Raw genomic sequence first — 17381 nt, 5'->3', positions numbered from 1 at the left:
AAAAAAACGGATTACACACAGACCATCAGTGTGACTTGCGAGAAATACACACTGGTGTTCTATAGAAAAGCTGGCAATTCAGCGCGGTGTACAGTAAAATCACACTGACAGGTTAGAATAGAACAGATAAAATTAATGTCTACACATAGTATAGGCATATACAGTTATATGAAAAAGTTTGGGCACCCCTATTAATCTTAAGCTTAATGTTTTATAAAAATTGTTTTTTTTGCAACAGCTATTTCAGTTTCATATATCTAATAACTGTTGGACACAGTAATGTTTCTGCCTTGAAATGAGGTTTATTGTACTAACAGAAAATGTGCAATCTGCATTCAAACTAAATTTGACAGGTGCATATGTATGGGCACCCTTATCATTTTCTTGTTTAAAATACTCCTACCTACTTTTTACTGACTTACTAAAGCACTTTTTTTGGTTTTGTAACCTCATTGAGCTTTGAGCTTCATAGCCAGGTGTATGCAATCATGAGAAAAGCTACTTAAAGTGGCCACTTGCAAGTTGTTCTCCTGTTTGAATCTCCTCTGAAGAGTGGCATCATGGGCTCCTCAAAACAACTGTCAAATGATCTGAAAACAAAGATTATTCAACATAGTTGTTCAGGGGAAGGATACAAAAAGCTGTCTCAGAGATTTAACCTGTCAATTTCCACTGTGAGCAACATAGTAAGGAAATGGAAGAACACAGGTACAGTTCTTGTTAAGGCCAGAAGTGGCAGGCCAAGAAAAACATCAGAAAGGCAGAGAAGAAGAATGGTGAGATCAGTCAAGGACAATCCTCAGACCACCTCCAGAGAGCTGCAGCATCAACTTGCTGCAGATGGTGTCACTGTGCATCGGTCAACTATACAACACACTGCGTTTTTTTGCCACCATGCATACCGCCTTTTTGTATGACCAAACAACTCAATCTTGGTTTCATCAGTCCACAGGACATTCTTCCAAAAAGAAATTGGCTTCTCCAAATGTGCTTTTGCATACCTCAGCCGACTCTGTTTGTGGCGTGCTTGCAGAAACAGCTTCTTTCGCATCACTCTCCCATACAGCTTCTCCTTGTGCAAAGTGCGTTGTATAGTTGACCGATGCACAGTGACACCATCTGCAGCAAGTTGATACTGCAGCTCTCTGGAGGTGGTCTGAGGATTGTCCTTCACTGATCTCAAAAACAATTTTTATAAAACATTAAGCTTAAGATTAATAGGGGTGCCCAAACTTTTACATATAACTGTATACTGTATATATATATATATATATATATATATATATATATATATATATATATATATGTCAGTGAGACACATATCTACTATATAATTGTCTAAGGGTCACTTCCGTCTGTCTGTCTTTCACGGAAATCCCAAGTCGCTGATTGGTCGTGGCCATTTCACCGCAACCAATCAGCAATGGGCACAGTGTGGCCGCGAAATGGTCGCTCCCTACTCCCCTGCCGTCAGTGCCCGCTCCATACTCCCCTCCAGTCAGCGCTCTCACAGGGTCAATGGCAGCGTTAGTGGACCGCGTTATGGATATGGGGGTAATAAAGGGTTAATGTCACCTTGCTATTGTAAGGTGACATTAAGCCAGGTTAATAATGGAGAGGTGTCAATAAGACACGTATCCATTATTAATCCTATGTTCATAAAGGGTTAAAAAAACACACACACATTAGGAAAAAAGTATTTTAATGAAATAAAGACACAGGGTGTTGTAATAGTCTATTAAACACTCAATCCAATTGAAGACCCTTGTCACCTGAAACAAAGTTAAAATAAAAAAACAACAATATCCCATACCTCTCCGGCGTTATAGTCAAGTCCCATGCTGTATATTCATCAGAAGGGGTTAAATAATTTTACAAGCAGAAGCCTGCTAATGCAGCTGTGCTCTTGCCTGTAAAAAGTGGGGAATGAATGGAATGCAGGGGAAGGTAGCTACCTAGACTTGCGGTGCTGTGCCCCCTGCTGGCATAAACTCATATGAACTCAAGCGTAAGAAAATATTCTGAAAAATTCCCACGCTCGAGTTCATATGAGGTTATGCCAGCAGGGGGCACAGCACAGCAAGTCTAGGTAGCTACGTTCCCCTGCTTTCCATTCATTCCCCCACTTTTTACAGGCAGGAGCACAGCTGGATTAGCAGAGCTTCTGCTTGTAACATTATTTAACCCCTTCTGATGAATTTACATTGTGGGACTTGACTGTAACGCCGGAGAGGTATGGGATATTGTTGTTTTTTATTTTAACTTTGTTTCAGGTAACAAGGGTCTTCAATTGGATTGAGTGTTTAATAAACTATTACAACATCCTGTGTATTTATTTCATTAACATACTTTTTTCCTAATGTGTGTGTTTTTTTAACCCTTTATGAACATAGGATTAATAATGGATAGGTGTCTTATTGATACCTCTCCATTATTAACCAGGCTTAATGTCACCTTACAATAGCAAGGTGACATTAACCCTTTATTATCCCATATCCCACCGCTACTCGGGAGTGGGAAGAGAGAGGCTAAGTGCCAGAACAGGCGCATCTTACAGATGTGCCTTTTCTGGGGTGGCTGGGGGCAGATGTTTTTAGCCAGGGGGGGGCAATAACCATGGTCCTTCTATAGGCTATTAATATCTGCCCTCAGTCACTGGCTTTCCCACTCTGGTGGAGAAAATTGCGCAAGAGCCCAAGCCAGTTTTTTCCGTGATTTAAACCTTTATTTCAACAGCTAGAGCCCCCAAATTTTGCACACAGACACTTCTAACATTAGTAGTGCGGAATATGTAAAAAAAATAAGGGTTATGAAATGGTTCACCGTATGTAAACCATGTCTCATATCCTGTCGGGTTTGGGAAGGAGAGAGCAGAAAAGCCGGTAATTCAATTACCGGCTTTTGCTATCTAGCGCTGCATTAAATATAAATATATATATATGTGTCTCAATGGCATATATATATATATATATATATATATATATATATATATATATATATATATATATATATATACACACTGTATATATGTTTTTACGAATATTTGAGGCCATGGATCCATTCTATGTCCATTTTGCAAGCCGGCGAGAAAATCTAGCCATACGGTTGCCATACGGATGACACACAGATAATTTTTGGGGAAAAAATCGCATCCTCGCATTGAATACGGATCACTGTTCAGGAAATTTTCTGCGTATCTTGGCCATCAAAAACGGACCGTATTTTTATACGTTGTGTGTGACTCCGGCCTAAAAGAAAAAAAAAATTCAACCAAATTTGTTTTCCCCATCTGCCAAGCACACATTGCACTTCACACTTTTGGGACATGCTTAAACACATATTTCCCTCCTTTGGTGAAAAAAAGATTTTTCACATATTTTGACAAAGTCCAGAAATGTGCTGAAAAATGACTAAATCCCAAGGAGACTTTTCGCCAATTGCTCGGGAACTAAAATCGGACACTCTCACAGTCATTTCTCCCTCTATGGAAGTCAGAGATAGGGAAAATATATTCTAAGTCTAAAATAAAAATGTCACCTCAATTTTTTTTCCCTTCAGCCAAGCACATACTATCCTTAACACTTTTGTGACTGTTTTTGGAAACCCTCATACACATATTTCCCTCTTTAGGTGAAAAGAGATATTTTTCACACATTCTGACAAAGTCCAGAAGTGTGCTGAAAAACAACTACACCCCTAGGACAGTTTGTGCCAAACGCTCTGGAACTAAAATTGGACACTCTCACACATCTTCCCCTCTCTGGAAGTCAGACACAGGGCAAAAACATTCTAAGTTTAAAAAAACAGTATTTCAGTCAAAAATATTTTTCCCATCTGCAAAGCACACATTTCACCCCACACTTTTCAAATTCTTTTGGGACACCGAAAAAGATTAGGAGGCAGAAAAGCAAAATATGGAGAAATAGTGAGAAAGTACAAATACACGGATGGATAAATATTTGATGAAAAATACAATTTAAAAGTTGTGAACAGTTTATTATCTTGAGCTTCCAATCAATAATAATTTTTCCAGATGTGACTGAGGGTATAATGATGATGTGACTGAGGGCAATGATATAATGATCATTTTGTGCTGTAAAATGATTATTTTCTCTGTGTATAAAAAGTCTGCGTCACGCTGTGTTGTCCAAGCTGCTCAACACTGGCTATTCACAGGTGCGGTCCCACTACTGATCAGCACGGAGTTTTGACCTGCTTCGCTTCTGACCTGGGGCGGTTCACCCCTTATTAGGACAACCTGGTACCTCCTAGCTCCCCAGAGTCACCATATTGATGAACTTAATGCAGACATCCAATTGATATAGCACAGGGCAGCCCATAATTCCAGGACTCAAGTGATCCACTGGCCTCAACCTCCCTGGTAGCTGGGATTACAGGCGCAAACCACTGCACCCAGCAATGTTGAATGTTGCTATTACTGACAACAGGCTGCAGGACCAGTGACGTCATCAGTAACCACAGCGCCATCTGGTGTCTGCTGGAAGAAATAGTTATATAGTTAGTTACATAAGTCAGTATACATCTGCACATATGTGTTAGTTTATACCTGTTAGTGTGGCGCCCCTGAAGGTCCAGTCGCCACAGAGGTACTGTATCTGAGCCAGAGGTGTGGTATCCCAACTATCTGGTAAGGAAGGAACATTGTACAGAACTCTAACACTCTCACCCAACACATACCAGTTTAGATGGGGCATCTGGGTGTACCCTTAGGGAGGATGGCTCCATACCAGTCTGGATAGGAAAGGTTGTTGGGGATTAGGTGGGGAAAGGTAGAACAAGGGGGGAGTGACACAGAGAGAGCTACAGATAGTGTTTGGGGAGATGTTGATAGGAAGGGGAGCTGAACAGACGTTTGGATCTGAAGCTCCAGAGAAGCTGAAAGGGAGAGAAACAGAAAGAAGCTCCCAGGAAGAAGGGGACACGGGAAGTGCAGAAGCCACCCGTGGGGCCCGTATCCAGGCTGACCTGCGTCTGTGGAGGATCCAGGCCGCAGTAGGGGAACCAGCCCCTGAATTAGTGGGAAAACTTCATGCTCCAACTAGGAATCCGGAGGCTGCTGTGACTGTGGGTGAAGCAGCCACATTTGCACCTACTCACCGAAAAGGTGAACACAGAGGGTCCAGGGGACAGAAAGTACATCGCCCGACAAGACCCGAGTTCACTGATTTGGGACACTGGATGGCAAGCGCAGGGCTGGAGAGGAGGGAGCCAGTGCAGAAAGATGACCAGGAGCGGTATATAAAAGAGGAGTTCTGGACAGGTGCCCAACTTGCCGGAGAGTTTCCTGTACTTCATACCTGGAGGACACAACGCCCTGGCTGGGGAGCCTGAACTGTGAGTAAAATTCTGAAAACTGCAACATGCTGTGTCCTCTCACTTCTTTCCAGCATCACCTACTCTGCTCCTCTACCTGTCACCAGCAACATTGCCACTCACACCACTAACTGCCCTGGGGACTAAGCTCTACCTGTGGAGAGCTATAACAACTCAGCTGCAATTGCCATCTGTCCCCAGAGGACTGTACAGCAGCGTCGGCTAACACCTTTATTGCCGAGTATCACAGGTGGCATCACGAACATTCATCATAGACTTTATTGTCCACTACACTTCATTTCCCTTTAATTGGATGCCCAGGGCCACGGACCGGGTCCCTGCTGCAGTGACCTTCCACTTTAAGTACCGCCAAACCCGGCCCGAGTACCCCATGGTCTTAGTGGGCGCTCCATTTTCATGGATACACCTACATGTGTGTATATAACTACAATGTAAGCTTTGTGCTGAGTACTGTGCTCACTGTCTGATGGACACTGCTCAGCTGCTGTGCGGCCCCCCATTGTTTCTGATCAGCTTACACTTGTCTATGAGGGCAGTTTGTCATTTCTAAAGCACAATCGCTCTGTTCAAACTCGACACAAACGTCTGTTTGCTTTGTTCTGTTATCTAAGGCCCGGGTCACATCTGTGTCATGGGTTCTGGTAAAATCTGAGACCAGGATGAGTGACGAGACCACCATACACCAGCAGAACTGGGGTTATGCAATCTTTATGTACACTCGCTGACAGAAGTTATTTCGCTTATCCATGTTATGTAAATAAAAGCTTATAACCTGACGTTAAATTCATCCATTGGTTGTATAAATTATTATTTTGAAAGTTGAAACCCTCCGAAATGTGGTTTAGGTTAAGAAAATAAATTGGCATCAATGCAGAAATATTGATCAGTTAATGGACACAGAATGGTCAGATTTTGGCAAGACAAAAGTTTTGTCGTCCACAGAAAGTAATGTGATATTCAAACAAATATTTAATTTAAAATGCAAATCTATGTTGCATAATATTGGTGAATGAGGTTGTGGTGTTATTAGAGTCATATTTAATATTTTGTGTGACTTGCATGAGCTTGAAGGACTGCATCCATGCAGTTCAACAATGATTCATACAATTTATTAATGAAGTCATAAGGAATAGCAAAGAATGCAGTCTTACATGCCTCCCAGAGTTAATCTAGATTAGTTGGTTTTGACTTCCAAGCTTCCTCTTTCATCGTACCCCAAACATGCTCAATGATGTTCATGTCTGGTGACTGGGCTGGCCAGTCCTTGAGCACCTTGATCTTTTTGGTCTGGAGGAACTTTGGATGTATGGATGGAGCACCATCCTGCTGCAGAATTTGACCCCTTTTATGATTTGGAATATAAGAGGTAGCTAATACTTCTTGATATTTTAGGCTATTGCCTTCCACCTTGCAAATGTTTTGCACACCCCCATACTAAATGTAACCCCAGACCATGTTCTTTCCACCACCAAATTTAACTGTTTTCTGGGTGTATTTTGGATCCATACGGGCTCCAGTAGGTCTCCTTCAGTATTTGCGGCAGCTGTGGTGTAATTCTACTGAACATTCATCAGAGAAATCCACCTTCTGCCACTTTTCCAGCATCCATCTGTTTAGCAGGCTGTGGGACTTTGCAAATGCCACACAGTTTTTTATTTGCCTTTTGTTTAGTGCTGGCTTCTGGGCACTGATTCGACCATGGAGGCCATTTCGAGACAGAATCCTACGAACTGTTCTAGTTGACACAGGGACTTGAAGTGACCAGGCCTATTGGAGCTCTGCTCCAGTGGAAAAGAGGCTTGCTTTGGATTTTCTAACCAACAAACGTTCCTCCTGGGCAGTTGTCTTGCGGGGTCTGCCGGAACTGGGCTTGTCAAGCACATCTCCAGTCTCTTCAAATATTTTTTTAATTCTTTGTACTTGACGCTGAGACACATTAAAGGTGCCAGCCACCTCTGCAGTGGATCTGGTCTTCAGCCTCTTGATAATCCAGGCTTTGGTCGCAGGGGGGATTTTTAGCATGTTGTCAGAGCTCAAGTTGCAGTTCAAGTGAAGGTCTGGGGTGCTGGGTTTCTTTTTATACACAGACACTAATTGACCGATCATTTACTGAGCACAGGTGAGGATGTAAACTAGGATTGGGTGCATTATATGATCAGGCGACAAAACTTTTGTCTTACCAAAATCTGACCATTCTGTGTCCATTAACTGATCAATATTTCTGCATTGATGCCAATTTATTTTCTTAACCTAAATCACATTTCAGAGGGTTTCAGCTTTCGAAAGAATAATCTATGCAACCAATGGATGAATTTAACATCAGGTTATAAGCTTTTATTTACATAACATGGATAAGCGACATAACTTCTGTCAGGGAGTGTATTGTGATTTGCAGGTCTTCCATTTAGCCTGTGTGTTTTGTTTCCCATATTAAATGGACTTTGTTTCTTTTGGCGCTGAAGAGGTTAATGACTCTTTGTATGATGGTTAGAGACATGCAGCTCCATCTCATAGCTGCGCCTGATCTGCTCATTTTTTCTCTATATAAACCTGTCCAGACCTACTCATACCTGCCTGTCAAAGTTTACTTCCTGGCTTGCAGAAGTTGGAGTTTATAGTTGCTGCTGGATGTTGTTTGCTGTTTTTGGGTGTGTGTTTTCTTTATGTTCCTATTCCTAGTTAGTTTGGACATTCCTATCCTTCCCTTTATTCCTCTCTAGTCATGGTGAGTGTTATCCATGCTTGTCTTACATGTTTATACACTAACATATCTGTCCCAGGCCTTCTGCGAGAGAGGACAGATTAGGACATTAACAGGAGTATAGTAAGGTTATAGACTTGGACGTTTCTCCAGTTCCAGGGACAGTGTGAGGCCCCCCTTCATTACCAAAGACCATCACAGTGTGATAATTCCCCAACGTATTCAGTTAAATCTGCTAACACTAACCCACAAAGCTATCCATAATCTGTTTCCTCTGTATATCTGAAAACTAATTTCATGATAACTTCAAAAATGCAACCTCCGGTCCTCCCAAGACCTCCTTCTCTTCTTCACACTCATAAATTCCTCACATAATTACCTCCAAGACTTCTCCTGGGTGTCTCCACCCTCTGGAATTTTGTGCCTCATCATGTTTGATTATCTACTACAATCGGAACCTTCAGAGGTAACTAAAAAACCCACATTTCCAGGAAGGCTTACAGGGTGCAATGACCCTGCTACCACCTCACCACCACTGAAGCTGCCGCAACCCCCTACCCTACTGTCTCCATCCCCATTATCCTCGAGACAGTAGGCCTGCAAGGGCAAGGCCCTCTCTTTTCTGAACCAGTCTGTCATTGTTAGTTTGTTCACTGTGTTTTTTTATTTGTATCCTTTATGTAACCCCTAACATTGAATCAATAGTGCTCTAAAAATAAATAATAAATTACTACTTTTTATTTTTAATACAGATTGTTATATGGGGAACATTGGAAAAAAAACATTGACCAAAAAAATCCTGATTTAGATGATTATGGCTTCACTGTTACCTTTTAATATTTCTCAGTATCAATGATTCATTTTCTGTCCTGAAGGTTTAGTCCGGAGCGGCCTCTACTAGTAATACCTAGCTAGTACTGCACAACAGAAGCATTTTTGTAGTGCTACCAGTAGGTGTCAGTAGCGCTCAGTGTAACTGCCTTACATAGAGATCAGGAGGCAGAAAAGCAGAATATGGGAAATAGTGAGAAAGTACAAATACACGGATGGATAAATATTTGATGAAAATTTTAAATGTAAAAGTTTTGTACAGTTTATTATTTTGAGCTTCCCATCAATAATAATTGTTCCAGATGTGACTGAGAGTATAATGAAGATGTGACAGAGGGTAATGATATAATGATCATTTTGTGCTGTAAAATAATTATTTTCTCTGTGTCATGCTGTGTTGTCCAGGCTGCTCTATACTGGCTATTAACAGGTGCAATCCCATTACTTATTGGCACTGGGGGTTTTCACCTGCTCCGTTTCCAATCTGGACCTGTTCACCCCTCATTAGGACAACCTCGTAGCTCCATGCTCCCCCAGAGTCACCATATTGATGCTGAACTTAGTGAAGACACCCAATCGATATAGAACAGGGCAGCCCTGAGCTCCTGGACTCAGATGATCCACCAGCCTCCACCTGCCTTAGCCACCCTGGTAGCTAGAACTACAGGCGGACACCACCACAGCCAGCAATGTCCAATACTGCTATTACTGACTATTACTGACTGCAGGACCTGTGACGTCACCGGGAACCACAGCCCCATCTGGTGTGTCTGCTGGATGAAATAGTTATACAGTCAGTTACATAAGTTAGTATACACCTGCATGTACAGGTGCTTCTCACTAAATTAGAATATAATCAAAAAGTTAATTATTTCAGTTCTTCAATGCAAAAAGTGAATCTCACATATTTTATAGAGTCATTACAGAGTGATCTATTTTAAGTGTTTATTTCTATTAATATTGATGATTATGGCTTACAGCCAATGAAAACCCAAAAGTCATTATCTCAGTAAATTAGAATTATTAACCAAAAACACCTGCAAAGGCTTCCTAAGTGTTTAAAAAGGTCGCTTAATCTGTTTCAATAGGCTCCACAATCATGGGGAAGACTGCTGACATGACAGATGTTCGGAAGGCAGTGATTGACACACTCCAGAGGGAGGGTAAGCCACAAAATGTCATTGCTAAAGAAGCTGGCTGTTCACAGAGTGCTGTATCCAAGCATATTAATGGCACATTGAGTGGAAGGAAAAAGTGTGGTAGAAAAAGGTGCACAAGCAACCTGGATAACCGCAGCCTTGAAAGGATTGTTAAGAAAAGGCAATTCAAAAATTCAAGGAGTGGACTGCTGCTGGAGTAATTGCTTTAAGAGCCACAACACGCAGATGTACAGCGGGGGAAAAAAGTATTTAGTCAGCCACCAATTGTGCAAGTTCTCCCACTTAAAAAGATGAGAGAGGCTTGTAATTGACATCATAGGTAGATCACAACTATGAGAGTCAAAACTGAGAAAACAAATCCAGAAAATCACCTTGTCTGATTTGGCAAGATTTATTTTTCAAATTATGGTGGAAAATAAGTATTTGGTCACCTAAAAACATGCAAGATTTCTGGCTCTCACAGACTTGTAACTTCATCTTTAAGAGGCTCCTCTGTCCTCCACTCATTACCTGTAGTAATGGCACCTGTTTGAACTTGTTATCAGTATAAAAGACATGTCCATAACCTCTAACAGTCACATTCCAAACTCCACTATGGTGAAGAGTAAGACCAAAGAGCTGTTGAAGGACACTAGAAACAAAATTGTAGCCCTGCACCAGGCTGGGAAGTCTTAATCTGCAATAGTCAAGCAGCTTGGTGTGATGAAATCAACTGAGGGAGCAATAATAAGAAAATGGAAGACATACACGACCACTGATAATCTCCCTCTATCTGGGGCTCTACGCAAGATCTCACCCCGTGGGGTCAAAATGATCTCAAGAACGGTGAGCAAAAATCCCAGAACCACACGGGGAGACCTAGTGAATGACCTGCATAGAGCTGGGACCACTGTAACAAAGGCTACCATCAGTAACACACTATGCCACCAGGGACTCAGATCCTGCAGTGCCAGATATGTCCCCCTGCTTAAGCCAGTACATGTCCATGCCGGACCTGAAGTTTGCTACATGCCATTTGGATTATCCAGAAGAGTATTGGGAAAATGTCTTATGGTCTGATGAAACCAAAGTAGAACTGTTTGGTAGAAACAAAACTCGTCATGTTTGGAGGAGGCAGAATGCTAAGGTGCATCCAAAGAACACCATACCTACTGTGAAGCATGGGGGTGGCAATATCATGATTTGGTGCTGTTTTTCTGCAAAGGGACCAGGACGACTGATCCGTGTACATTAAACAATGAATGGGGCCATGTTTAATGAGATTTTGAGTGCAAACCTCCTTCCATCAGCAAGGGCAATGAGGATGAAACGTGGATGGGTCTTTCAGCATCATAATGATCCCAAGCACACCACCAGGGCAGCAAAGGAGTGGCTTCTATCACTGCTCTAGAGGAGATCTGCATGGAGGAATGGGTCAACATACCACCAACATTGTGTACCAACCTTGTGAAGACTTGCAGAACAAGTTTGACCTCTGTCATTGCCAACAAAGGATATATAACAAAATATTGAGATGAACTTTTGTTATTTACCAAATACTTATTTTCCACCATAATTTTCAAAATAAATCTTGCCAGGCAGAAGAGCAGAGCGCAGGCGCCGGATTTCGGACGATAACAGCGCTGAGGGGGCGGCGACAATCGCCCCAGAAGAGATGACTGACGGCAGTTGGGCGCTTCTAAGAGGAGGCTTCAGACCTGCCTCCAGGTACAAAGATAGGTATTTGAGCAAAATTATAAATACCTTTATTGTGGGAATATCAGCAACAAAAACTAAAAGAGTCACCTTGTTAGACTGCAGCATTACTGCTGCACAAGGTGGCTCTTTTAGTTTATAACGGCTGGAGGGGGGTGACAGTGGCCCTTTACATGCTTTGCACACTATGTGTGGTGCCCAAAACTTGTCTTGGTCCCCAAGCATAACCCCAAAATAGGCAAAATACACTTTTTTTTACGAAGTCTGTTATGTTTCTTCTATGTTTTGGCAGTGTGTATTCACCACAAATGTAACAGAATGAGTCTGGATCGTTAAGACAACTTCTTCTTGATGAGTTCATTCTTTTCACTGGAAAACAGACAACAACATAAAGTTAGTGCAAAAATCAAGCTATGAACAAACTTTTAGAACACTAATTAACACAAAACTATATTGAGAACTGCTCAGTTCAAGTACTAATCCAAAGAAATGAATGAGATGATGCGTCGCATTTACCAACAAGTGCTATAAATAAGATACCAAAAATCTCAAAAACTTGAGCCAATCTGGCAAAACTGATGACATATTCAGAATCAGCACCCCAAAAATACCCTAAATTCGATGAAATATCTTTGGCACCAAAAATGCTGTTGACCAGTGTTATTCTTTTCTTCTGACTGTTCCACTCCTGGTCTTGGCTTATAAATACTGAGGTAAAGAACTCACCAAATTCTCAACATGTGAACGTGGCCTTACAGCACAGCCTAACATCGTAATCTTCTGTGGAAAAAAGAAAGCTTTGCCGACAGGTTTAGTGTTGAACACTTTTTATTGCTTCATGAGCAACTGGAGAGGAACCTCGTATTTGAGAAGTATCCAGACTATTGGATATAAAGCCGCTGTACGGCCACGAACCTGTGTGAAAAAAAAAAAAATGTCAGCTGCCCATAGCAACCAATCACAGTGCGGCTTTCATCTCTCATTGTGCTCTTTTACAGTGAAAGCTGTGCTGTGATTGGTTGCTATGTGTAACATAGACTACTCCATGTGCACATTGTTATAAAGCTGCCGCGCTGCCCCCATATATCACTTTTACACTCAGTGCACAAATGACAATACAGAGAGCTCATGAACATGTGGTGGACACATTTCTCGTCTTTACATGTTATATACAAAATCATTAAATCCATCTTCCAAGACTAGATATTATCTGGTAACAATACACTTTTATTGGCAGAATATAAAATAGCATATACATAGATAATATACAATCATATAAAAAAAATGCGTAAACAGAACAAATATAGATATAATTTTATTGAAAAAAATCAAACATGAGGAGGAACAATTCCCTCAAAAATACAATACATGTCTAAAAAGAAAACACCTAAATGCCACATGTGTGTTCTAATGGTGAGCCAACAAGAAAATACGTGGCACCACTCTGAGTATGCGTCTATAACAAAAAACATGCACTAGTTACACTGCAGTACCATATGTTTAAATGCATGATCAGTAATCAGACACAGCCCACTTGGGGTAAAATAACCATCGTATGGACCAACTATCAGGATAATTATAATTAGAATAACTAAGTCCATATATGATCAAATGCAATATCAATTAGCGATACTGCAGCAAGCGAGTATATCAAATAGTAAAAGGGTACATTACCAGGAATACTCAGAGGATGGTGCCACTGCCCCAACGCGCGTTTCGGCGGCGTGCCTTCGTCAGGGGAATGATATGTCCAATTTGCTCTTGGTAACTCTTTGATTTCTTACATAGATAATATGTGATGTGTGTGGAAAATTCCATGTAATGAGTGTATCAGGCCTCCATTAATATGTATGGTATCTACATGAAATCTAGTTCTCCATATTAATATGAAGCCGCTCCGTCCTGAGCACGGTATTACACGTATACTGCACAGACGGCGATCACTGGAGCGCGGGTCACACTGGCCATAGAGCAGATGTCTCAGGCTCCTCGGTGGGTCCTTGTGTAGCGCCGATCACTTGTAGCAGCTGCAGGTGTCACATCCATCGCCGCACTCACAGCCCTGGCTGCACTGACTGCACTCAGCCGGACAGCAGGAGCAGCAGCCTGGGGGAGAGACTCGTGAGAGGGCAGCAGTAATGACAGATGTCACATTGTAACACTAATTGTAAGCACACTGACCAAGCCTGAGGATTACAGGAAGCTGTCAGCAGGATATTACACACAGAGTATTAGTATAGCTGTATAGTGCTTGTCCCCCAATAACAATGAGACCTTTTTGTAGAACTCCAATGTCCTAGTCATGAGAAATCTAGTGTAAAGTCATATGCAAATCGGGCTGGGAGTGCATCGGGGGCGTTACAAGCAGTCCAATTACATTGCCTCGCCCCCAGTGCACTTCCAGGCTGATTTGCATATGGCTTCTACACTTGATTTCTTACAACAGGCCTATGGGATCTCTACAAAAAGACATCATTTTTCATGGGGTAGAAGCGCCTCTGGAAGCAAAGCACTGATTGCATATGTAGAAAACATGCCGACAGGTTCTCTGTAAAGGGGAATTTCTCAGACATTTATGACATGGATATACATGGCCATCAGTTTTCACTGAAGTAAATGGAGGAAGTTGTGGAACTTTCTAGGATTTGCATTTATTCTTCAGAATACCACAGAAGAAAAATCATGCCGTGCTCCACCCCATGCTGTAATTTAGCAAAGCTTCTATGGGAGAATATCACCGAACAGCTGGTGGAGTATACTATAGTACGGACTCATAGGGGATCTGATTGCAGCTTTTAATGTTCTAGACAGTTTTCATCTATCTCTATTTTTAAGAACCCAAAGATGTACCATGGTGTTGGAGCTTTTGTTTTTATTTTCCACTACTTGGACAACCTCACATGTTTGGCCCCGTTAAAATATAGATACCTATACTTATCGCCAGTGAAGGCACCCTTCCAGCAGTGTTGGCACTTGCATTCCCTGGGCTCACGTACGGTTGTTATATCACCGGGGCCCTGCGCCCAATCAGCGCTAGCGTGACTGTCCCCTCCTTCACACAAATCGTTCATCAAGAGGAAGTGACAGAGTAGTCGCAGCCGCGACTCCCTGTTGATGTTCAATACATCCGATGGCGAGGACAGTGACGCCAGCACTGATTGGGCAGAGGACTAGTGTGACTTAACAACCTGACATGAGCCCAGAGAACACGAGTGCCGACACCGTTGGAATGACGCCGGCTCCGGAGGTGAGTATAAGTATTGTTATTTTAATTGGACCAAACATTAGGAATGAGAAGGTTGTCCGAGGGTTGTCCGAGTAGTGGGCAACACCTTTAAGGGGCAGTCAGGGCTTAAAGCGAACCCGTCAGCAGTTTTGGCTAATATAAGATGTGTCCACCACCCTTCAGGGCTTATCTATAGCATTCTACAATGCTTTATATCTGCCCCTGGACCGACCAGCAAGTGAAGAAAAATAAGTTTTATTATACTCACCCAGGGGGGCGGTACGGTCCGATGGGTGTCACAGGTCCGGCGCATTCCATCTTCTTGCGATGCCGCCCTCCTGTTGCTTCATCGCTCTCCGGCATCACTCCTCCTCACACAGGCGTACTTTGTCTGCCCTGTTGAGGGCAGAGCCAAGTACTGCAGTGCGCAGGCGCCGGGAAAGGTCAGAGAGGCCCGAAGCCTGTGCTCTACAGTACTTTGCTCTGTCCTCAACAGGGAGATAAGTACGCCTGCGCAGGAGTGCCGGTGCCGGGGAGCGATGAAGAAGCAGGAGGGCGGCGTCGCAAGAAGATGGGAGGTGCCGGGCTTGGACCGGCGACACCCATCGGACTGGACCGCACAGAACCGCCCCCGGGTGAGTATAATATAACTTATTTTTCTTATCTTGCAGGTCAGACCAGGGGCTTATCTATAGAATGCTGTAGATAAACCCTGAAAGGCAGGGGCCGCTTCTTATATTGGCCAAAACTGCTGACAGGTTTCCTTTAAGTGACTGAAAAAATGTTTCTTCAGTCTGGAAAACACCTTTATGTATAGTCTGCAATCTAAACTATGCACATTGCCATTTAGTGCTCGTGCCCTAAGGATATCTTCACCTTTATATTTGCTTACTCAGATTCGTTGTGCTTATATCTAGAAAAACAACTGTGAAGTTGTATACGTAGTGTGCACTCGGTGCACCATTAGCGCTGCTCAGCGGTCCGAAGAACCTTCCTAATGTCACTTATTCCGTCGTACATTGAGCATCTAATTTACAAACCACATCAAAGTCGTCTTTCTGGACATCAACAAAATGGATTTAGGGGAAAAAAGTGCGACTATTCTTTATATAAGCCGTCCTATATGGCGATGTTCATTTTGCCCTGATAGACTTCCTGTAATATTTTATTTTTCTATAAAAATAAAAGATTCTCTTTACAGATTCAATTAATTTCTAGGAACCAAGGACCTCCGTGTGTGTTATGTTCAGATGGAAATTGCATATAGGCTCTATAGAAAGCTTTTGTCTACTCACTTTTCTTGCATGTTGTACATTTGCAGTTCTTACATTTGCAGGATTCTCCGCAGGAACAAGAAGCCCCTAAGAGGAAACAGGAGATTTGTCATAGAGCAGCATGTTCCGTATATTCAGTGATCACGACATTCTATAGATCGCTTTCTGATACTCGCCACAATAATCACTATTCTCAGCGGTGACACACACAATTATACAGCCATTATACAGGAAGAAAAACACAATGTTAGATTAACAATTCCTACATTGTAACATTTGTCCATAAACCACAATAATTAGATGTTTTGCTACAAATGTCACTAGAATTATTCTGACTGTAGTAAGAATATTCTGTGTATTGTCTCAGCATTCCCCATAATGGATCTGACCCCCTACATGCTACACCTGCAGGTACTTTCCTGTCACGTCTCTGGATCCACTCTGACCCCCTTCTTACCTCTGGGGCAGATACAGTCCTGAGGGTCCATGGCTCTGGGGTACAGATGTGCTGTGGGATTGGGTGCGATGCTGAATGAAGTGATCAGTCGCTTTCTGCTTTTTATAGACGAGATACTGAGCTGAGTGCAAACCCTGCCCATAAGTGCAGCCACCGATCACGTCACATCCACATGTGTAAGGACAGTGTCCGAACAGTGACGAGCTGTGTGCAAAACCTGCAGAGTCACATAAGGGGGAGGATGAGCCGACAGAAATGTCTGTGAGTCTCTTACAGTAATTGGCTGCAAATATAAGCACGTCACTTATTAATATCCAGCTTCTACCTTTATTCAGAGATTATTATATGTTCTACGAATCTTGTTAATTTTCAATAAAGAATCAACATAAACCTGCTTATGGCCTAAAATAAGAAACAAAGCATTAATTACGTCTGTCATACAATAAAGTGTTAGCATAAGTTCACATTAGCGTTTGAGTCCGCAGCGTGGTGCTGCGGACTTCTTTCCTTAAGCTCCGCCTACTTCCGCATGCGTCCTGCGTACCTATCGTTAACATTGGGTATGCAGGGACATGCGTTGTCTGTGGACGCGTCCGCGTGCGTCATTTTGCCGTGCCTGCCGAACACTAGAAAATGCAACATGTTGCGGTCAGCGGCATGTTAAAATGACGTACGCAGACGC

The 17381-nt window shown here is 42.4% G+C and overlaps 1 protein-coding gene across 1 annotated transcript; it reads right to left on the bottom strand.

Annotated features, from left to right (window-relative positions):
* Positions 1–13529: 13529 nt before the first annotated feature.
* On the bottom strand, positions 13530–16891 carry LOC143808240 (metallothionein-like). Its single transcript, XM_077290740.1, has 3 exons — positions 16700–16891; positions 16264–16329; positions 13530–13848 (listed from the first exon to the last, which is right to left on the bottom strand). Exons 1-3 carry the CDS (start codon positions 16839–16841, stop codon positions 13757–13759), a joined length of 300 nt encoding a protein of 99 aa, XP_077146855.1. The 5' UTR covers positions 16842–16891; the 3' UTR covers positions 13530–13756.
* Positions 16892–17381: the final 490 nt, after the last annotated feature.

Source organism: Ranitomeya variabilis, chromosome 1 (genome assembly GCF_051348905.1).
Source record: "Ranitomeya variabilis isolate aRanVar5 chromosome 1, aRanVar5.hap1, whole genome shotgun sequence".
Lineage (NCBI taxonomy): Eukaryota > Metazoa > Chordata > Amphibia > Anura > Dendrobatidae > Ranitomeya > Ranitomeya variabilis.
This window is presented reverse-complemented; position numbering and strand designations above follow the sequence as displayed.